The 8,588-nt window shown below is 44.0% G+C and overlaps 1 protein-coding gene across 3 annotated transcripts in view; it reads left to right on the top strand.

Moving 5' to 3' along the window:
- The window catches only part of LOC135368093 (kynurenine aminotransferase-like), a 30,447-nt gene extending 27,971 nt beyond the window's left edge, over nucleotides 1-2,476 (top strand). For all 3 annotated transcript variants that reach the window (XM_064601167.1, XM_064601168.1, XM_064601166.1), the window contains 2 exons: nucleotides 288-374; nucleotides 2,376-2,476. In XM_064601167.1, coding sequence (XP_064457237.1) covers nucleotides 288-374; nucleotides 2,376-2,438 — 150 coding nt within the window. In that variant the 3' untranslated portion in view covers nucleotides 2,439-2,476. The remainder of the gene's footprint in view (nucleotides 1-287; nucleotides 375-2,375) is intronic.
- The last annotated feature ends 6,112 nt before the right edge of the window (nucleotides 2,477-8,588 follow it).

The following is an 8,588-nucleotide window of genomic DNA, read 5'->3' on the forward strand; positions in this document are numbered from 1 at the left end:
TTTTTCTGCCAACCAAGTAAGTTGGTGCATTCCTACAGACATACCAGAGAGGGCAATTTGCCTGTTAAAAATCTGCTTTCACCCTAAAGAGGCAACCCTAAATTCGGGGAAGAATCGGATAAAACCCTAAAACTTCAGGCTCTATTCATGACATGTTCTTGCACCTGAAAAACGAGCGTAAAGTTTTTATGAAATTTGAAACCGCGACAGAACTCCTCTCGGGAGGACTCCATTGTGCAGTGCCTAGTGCCAATGTTAGCATTCTTTTTTTTCTTTCAAACTTGCAGAAGCTTCAGGGAATCCCACCCAGCGCATTTTACGGACCCGCAGACAAACCACTGGCTCAGAACTTGATAAGATTCTGTTTCTTCAAGGTAACATAGTAGGAGTGTTGTGTTGTAGTATAGCATGTTTAGCTTTTGTTTTGTGCTCAGTCATGCACATAATTGTCAATATCAGCTCACATCTGAAGCTATTAGAATTGCTGTCAGGTGGGCACATTTTAGGCTTTAAATATGAAGAGCATAAAAATATACAAAGATTGAAATCATGGCGGTGGTAATCTGTTCAAGGAGAGACTGAGATACAAAAGGAGCATAGAGCTAGTGAAACCAATTTACTGCTTACAGAGCAAAGCACGGGTGAAAACGTGTGCCAAAGAGGTGTATACATAGGGTTCTTCTTTTTTGGGGGCTAAACCTGATTTTTCACGATAGTTGCCCCCGAGCAGGTTTTCAAGAATTTGGGTAAAACCCAATAACCTTGCGGTCCTTCAGCTTGTCGTACTAGGTAAACCGTCTGAAAAGTTAAAATATCAGCAAAGAGTGCTATTTGTGGCAAGCTATTTGTCACATCCCCTCCTCCAGGAGAAAAAAGACGAGCTTTCGTGGAGCTTGGACAAGTGTTTGAATACCACGATCTCACTGCCCCAGTTCTGAACGGAAATATTAAGATTCTTGTTTCTTGTCCCAGTATCACAGCAGTGGTTTATTTCATCTGCCTTTCCTTTCACCTTAAAATTCCCCTGTGGCATATCAAACAGAGATTGCAGCTCCTGATTTCCCAAGTTCTCGAGCGTAAATAGCACCCGATTTTCCGGCCACCGATTTTGAAAATTCATAAAACCTGGCTACGAAGAACCCAAGGTGTATATAGGGATAATATTTTAGAGCACCACGAAAATGCTCATAATACATACAAGTTGAATTTGATTTTACATCTTTACTCAATAATATTCTTCAGCAGGCTTTATCTAATTATATTATAAAAAAAACTACGAATAGCTCATAAGGCCAGACAACCTTGCCCAAACAAAAGGGAGCATCAATACGAGGGCCCCATCAGGCAGTACCGGCAGCCGGGCTCCGACACGTACGCACGCAGACTAGGCCGCGCTTTCATGAGCAAATTGCCAGAGTACGCCTTTTGAAGTAGATTTTTTTCTTTAACATCGGGCCATGACCTGGCAAAATATACCGTATTTTCACGCGTATAAGCCGCACCGCAGATAAGCCGCAGGACGCGTTTTTAGGAACATTTTGAAAATTTTCCGGCAGATAAGCCGCACTCGCAGATAAGCCGCGGGCAATACGAGACGACTTTTATGTGCGACAAAGGAGACCATAGAGTAATGCTATAAACCCTGTGGTCCATACTCCGGGATCGGCATAGTGCACAACAAAGGAGGTCAATTCTAGAGTTCTACCAAGATCGGATTGTGCCCTTGTTGGGCGCTTTTCATGTATTGATGGGTCAGTGGTCTTCCAGAAGGCATGAATGACTGTCACCACTTTCGTTAAAGCTGCATGGGGGCAATCTACTCTAATGTGGACGCATCCTTGTTAGGCACTGTTCGTGCATCAGCAGGGCAGTGCTATTCCAGAGACACTGTCGACCCTTTCGTTAAAGTATCGTTCGTAAGTGTATGGGGAAAATACCTGAAAAAAAAAAGTCATCAGATAAGCCGCACCGGTGGATAAGCCGCAGAGCGCCCATGAAAAAAAAAAATCGCGCATGAGCCACGGCTAATACGCGTGAAATTACGGTAAATTAAATGAAAAGGGGCCTTTTCGAGAAACGGATGCTTGAAATCCTCGTTTTTTCTACACATACCTTAACATTTGCCTGTTTCAGCAGATACCTGTAGGGGGTACATGCATGATATATACATCAGATGAAAGTGCATTAAAAGCTGAGTGAAGTGATACCAAATATGGTATTGAGGAATATCCACAGCCAGAGAAATCAAGTATCGTTGGAACAAAACAGCGAGAGAAAGCGTGTTCGCCATTTTTGATATGACGGAGCTGCTTTTGTCGAGCTTTAGGTGTAGTCCCACGGTCGACTCTACATAGTGCATTTTTTACTTTTACTAGGAGGACTCTACTCTAAAAAAGGCAGAAGACATCCTCACAGAAATGAAAAAAAGCATGTTATAAGTTGCATTTTGCCTAAAATAAATGTTGATATACATTCAGATATGTTTTATGATGTTTTACACATTTGATCTGACACGAAAGCCACATCCACCGATGATGTTAAGTAGCTGATGTGGCTGACTGCATCTTGACCTGTACTTCAGTACAGATGTATTTTGTGAACAATTCTTTCATGTACTGTGATGTAAGAATGAAGCCACTGAAAAGGTTAACGAGCTGTAGGACTCGAACCCACATCCTCTGCTCTCCAACGACTTCCAAGGGTGCATCATTTGGGTGCGTCTGTGATGTGCATCGTTTATACATCTTGTAATCTTGTATAAAAACAGACTTGTTGATTGCATTATCACAATCTTGATCAATATGAATGATATGATATGATAGTACCCTACATGATGACACTTTTTTTTTCTTTCATCTGGGAAGGTTAGAAGGAAAGTTAGAAAGTCGCATTTAATAAGCACTTGGCTGATACGTGTATTCCTGAAGGGTACCGCATATCTCCCTTACCTTGTGAAAGGATTCACTATAACACCTACTTCCTGTCCAGCACCTGCCTCTTTTTCGAGAGTGTCAATTCCATATGCTTTCTCTTCAGTGTTGTAGTACAGGTCATAGGACACACACTTTAAGGCTTCAATGGACTGCTGGGGTGGTAACACTTGGGGTAATAGGAAAACATGGTGACTACCTAGATTTACTAACCGGTAACCTCTTTTAGAAACGGCCATGGTGATTAACTGAGGGAGGGAAAAGTCCATCTTGGGCCTTTGCAACACCAAGAAAAGTTGAGGTTGAAAATAAAGACCACATTTTGGCTAACTTAGCCTGGGAAGCACCATCCTACTTCTGACATTGGGGGGGGGGGGGGTCTCAACACATCCGAGATAGGAAGGTGTCTGGCTTGGGAGGTTGTGCTGTGTTTCAATATGCAAAATGAAATAATTGAAGATGAATTATATAAATTAATAATATTTCTGCCTTATGCTAAATCTACTCTTAATTACATTCCAGTGTTTCGTCATCAAGGATTGGTGTTTCACACAGCATAGATATTTGTACAAAGTCACCTCGCAGTGTTCTGCTCATCGTATGCCATGTGCACTTTCTTTGCTAACGTTTGAAGTTCTTCAGCCTAAAAGAACCTTGGTGGTAATGAGCATTATCTAACTGTATAAACCATTCAAACTGATCCATGTTAGCTGCACTGCTGCATGCCACGTGCTACTCCTTGGGTATTCGGCAGTTCAAAATAGCACCACTGACACGAACTGCTTCACTTACTCTAAAATCTGTACACATAGACAAACATGGATGTGGTCCGAGGACTTTCTCGAAAAAATCCGGGAATTTTTTCCTCACTCGGTGAGCTCTATGCAGGGCTTTTTACGGGTATCGTGAGGTAACGGCACGAGTGCGTGTGGTGCCGCACTCGAAAACAAGGGAGAAAACGAGAGGAAGAAGGGGGGAAAGGGGTTGGTATAACTTCTACGACAAGTGCACACACGAAGAATAGTACCTTCTCACAGATACCGGGTAGTCGAACCAGCGTGTGCCTTCACTAACTGCAGGCCAAAGGTGGACTGCAAGTGCAGGAGGAGCAAAATATTGCAAACTTCCGGAGCCTCTGCAGGAGGTCCGAACAGACATCTCCCTCAACATAACTCGAAGGCTTGTCACAAGTGGTTACTTCGATGGATTTTCCCGGCGATTTTTTTCGAGGAGGGTGGGGTGGGGCAAGGTGTACAACTGTTTTCCTGGAGACGCGCGTTGCGGACTGTGCAGGTGTTTAGAAGTGCATGTTATTCTGCCACGTGAGAAAAATCATTACGACCTGTGAATAAAAGGTGCAAAATTTTTGCAAGTAACCTCGAAGCTTTCTTCCCCCCCTTTTTTTCAGTAGCCCATGGTTATTTTTCGATACTGCACTCCTTCCTCAAATCAGAAGTGATAATTGTGTCATTTGGTACAGAGCAAGTCCCTCTTCGGTCTGGTATTGCGCTTGCATTCTCCACTGTAAGGAGGTGTCGATGACGCTTCACTTACAGGTTTTGGGCGTTCTTATGTCATATTTTACTTCATCTACCCATACCTACTGCTATATGCTATCTATTTTATGATAGCAATGTTTATGGTCAGGGGGTAATAGAGGTACTTGAGGTAGATTGACACGCAACACTATTTTTCAGCCCGGTAAAACCCAGACATTTTGATATGAGGATCAGACAGGTCACAGTACTTAAAAGAAAGGCCCACCCACGGCCCCCTAGGAGCTGCCAAAAAAATGACACCATGAAGACACCACCCAAGCACACACAGCTACCTTTATTGGCTGTTTCAAGATTATTGCAGTTGAAAATGGCTAAAACGTTGTTATGCTTCGGACCGTTACGCTCTCCGTAGTTCCGTGTGTCCGTAGTACTATAAACAACAAACGTCTGATTGTCAGGCTTTTTCATTCCTGATGATGTGTCCCGAAACGTTAAGCGCATTCTTTTCACTTGCACTGGACTGCACTATCTTGAACTCCACGCAAGACGGGTTTTCGGGAAATGCACTTTCCAGCTCAAAGCAAGTTTATTAGTAATGCCTTTCTTTTCAACAGGAAAGTGCAGCACGCAAATAACCCAGTTCAGATCTGGTGCAGGAGGTGCAACCGAAAAGAATGCACCTGTTGTCTGACACCAGAGACTCAATCACTAGCTTGAGGTCCGCTCACATGGGCTCAAACCTAGGTGCGAGCTCCTCAAAAATGAGACAACTTCAATTTCTGTATAACTCAAAACCAGCAATGCAACTTACACACCATTCAAGACCACCTCATTTCTACCATTCTAAGACATCCGAAAATGGCACTGGTCTATTACGTACGTGGCCTTCAAATCGTGTAACTTGTAACAAGTCACCACACTTGGTGAAAGTTCGCAATATCTTGTCTAAGCCTGAGAGTTCCAGTGTTCTGACCCAGGTGAGCCCCACGGCCCCAACAGCTAGAGTCACTAAATAGCAGAGTTCGAGGTAACTCGTTACTGTAACTAAGTTCCCTTTTTTGGTAACTTGTAACTTAACTCGTTACTTTTGCGCCATGGTAACTTTCAGAGGAACTCGTGTCTTTTTCAGGTAACTTTGCTCAAGTAACTGAAGCTAAGTTCCAAGTTACTTTTAATTAGGTTTTTCACTCATGTCCACATATTTTCTTGACTTTCTTGCTTTCTCTCCGGTTCTTTCATGGCATTTTATACCACAAAACGTGATATTCAATCAATGACAGTATTCTTTTCAGCAAATAAGAACCGCTGCCATTGAAATGAAGCTGAACCATTGTGCGCCCACAGGGAGTAAGATGTAAAGCGTTTGAACTGTTGGACATAAACGAAAACAATCTAAGCGTGTTGCACTCCTCTGCAGGCAATTCAAGGTCGAACTCAACTGCTCACGCGCGTTGCACCTGTGTAGTACTATTTTGTGTCCGAAGTAACTTGGAAGTAACTCGTTCTTTTTTCTAAGTAACTCCGTAACTGCGAGTTACATTTCAGGTTGAAGAACTTCGTTATTAACTTAGTTACATTTCTCACACGGTAATTTAACTTGTAACAAGTTCTTTTTGACGGGTAACTTCCCAATCTATGCTAAATAGGGAAGCAGAGTAGAGACATCGAGCCACGCCGGCAATCAAGCAAGCATTCCTTGCAAGTTAGTTCCTTGCAGTGCAAGTACCTGGGTGTAACAGTAACACAAAATTTGACACAGTTTAAGCATACTGACACCATTTTTTTGTTCTAGGAGGACCTATGCAGTGCCCAAAGGACACAAATCCTCAACTGAAACAGATAACCCTCGTACGACCGGTCCTAGAATATGCTTGTACACTTGACTCCCCATTTATCCGGACACCCCAGCGAAAGTGTTCGGACAGCGGGGCACACGGATAAGTGAGACACAATATTTTGAGGTGTCCCACGAGGCCAGTATTTATTTCGTAATGCGTACGAAACTGTCCGTACTCATTTGTGCATGATTAGGTACTAAAGCACCAAGCTCTCCTCAGCCCTTGGTTGAAGCACTAACTTTGAGAACACTACTTTTTTGCTAAAAAAAAAAAACACCAGAGCAGCTCCGAGTGCATTTCGGGTTTCTTGGAGTGTCACCACATGTACTTCTTCAGTGTCGTCACATAACTCGCGGCTGTCGTCATTGCAACTGACAATATCGACCGATCCTTATCGTGAAGGAGCTCATTATACAGTCGCCGACCGATTTTTCGGACCTCGATTTTTCGGACATGCTCGATTATTCGGACTCGTTCGCGGTACGGCCGCGGGTCCCATATAGAGGTGATGTATAAGAACGTCCAAAATTTCGGACGCCGTGCAGCTCCGTCGCTCGATATTTCGGACTCTGTTTGCCCAACCCGCGAATTTCTCTCGTGAGGTGACGGAAAACATTGGTATCATCCGAAATTCGTATCAAAAGAAATCAACCAACTAAAATATTGAGGCAAAAAAGAATAGGCAGTGATGATTGTTGATTTTCCATTCCGCTGAGTAGAAGAGGTCTGTCGTAGCGCTTTTGCGTCTTCGTTTTTGGCCAACGTCCCAGCACGTGCTGTCCGCCAGCGAGTCGCGCGGCAGCGCTGTAAAGCGAGCTTCACCTAAAGCACGCATGCGTTAGGTGAAGCCGACTTGCGGACTTGATGACGGCGGTGCCTCTGTCACCGTACTTACAGTGACGAAATGTCTCTTCGGGAAATAGAAGCTGACGTTATCAGGCAGAGCTGGAAGCGGGTTAGGAAAGCATCGACAAATTTTTCCAGCCTACTAGGGCTTAGTAAATTTTATTTTGAAGCGAAACTCGTCTTTTCGGACTGCTCGATTATTCGGACTCTTGCACGATCCCCGCCGAGTCCGAAAAATCGGACGGCGACTGTATTTCATTCCCCACACCACCACCACCACCAGTAGTATCGCCCCTGGCAATGCAACTCCCCATGCATCAGAAATGATGGCACACGTTTCGTCACAGATGTCCACATCGAGGTACTCGAAACCTGCTGGCGGACTCTTTGACCAATGTCTCCTACTTGCGGACTGAAGGTCCTTCCTTCCCCTGCAGTTTCAAACAACTGGCCTAGTCATCACCCCTCATGGGTACAATGGGGAAGAGGGAAGTCGTTGAAGTAGTACTCTCTACTCTCAACCCTCTACCCTCAAGGTTGTTGCCCCCACTGGGGAAAATGTGTGCCACACACCGACTTCGACGCAAGACTGGATAAGTGAGGCACATTGTTAGGTACTTTCCTACAATGGTTCCTGGAAATTCTTGTCCGGATCCAGAAACTGCAGCCCGGATAAATGAACCTAGAATGCATGGACTGAAATCCGTCCCCATGGTTTCATCTGGATAGCGTGGGACCTGGATAAGTAGAGCCCAGATAAATTGGGGTAGACTATATCGGGGTGTCTACCAAATAGCAGGCTTCAAATTCCATCGACTTTTCGACCATTTCAAGCAGATTCCCTGACCAAAACAGAAGGGAGGCTTGATGCTGGTCTTCCAGGTTAGTAGACACCCTGCACATATTATGAGGTCCTCACACTCGAAAGGAAATACTACGATGAAATTAGAAAAAAATTACGAGGCTGGATGTTCGTTTCAACTATGACAGGTACGGCAGATGTAATTTCGCTCCACAAATGCAACTTCGAGCCCAACTTGCTCCTTTAACAAATCGCCGAAAGCGTGCTCGTCTCGAATTTATGTAGCCCTCTACTTTGGTAGACTAGGGATAGACCCACATAACTACATATTTAGGTCAAACCGTCGAAGTAGACACAGTAACACCAATGCACTGACCCCTACATTTGCTAGAACTGGGCTAAAATAGTCTTACTTTCCTAGGATCAAAGAGGATTGAAGAAATTACAACTATCAAGCAGGTTTGATCATTGCCGATATAGTACAAAGTATCCTCTTGTGTCTTCAAATGAAGTGGTATTGTGATGCCTACAACTTGCTAACCTTGTACCACATTGGCCATTTGTACTCGCCCTCCTGCTTGGGCTCTTAGGGCCTGCAGGATATCGTAAATAAAATACAAAGACAAAATTGTCACATGCACAGGTGGAGAAATCTGCAAGAGAGTTGCCTTAA

Source organism: Ornithodoros turicata, chromosome 9 (genome assembly GCF_037126465.1).
Source record: "Ornithodoros turicata isolate Travis chromosome 9, ASM3712646v1, whole genome shotgun sequence".
Taxonomy (NCBI): Eukaryota; Metazoa; Arthropoda; class Arachnida; order Ixodida; family Argasidae; genus Ornithodoros; species Ornithodoros turicata.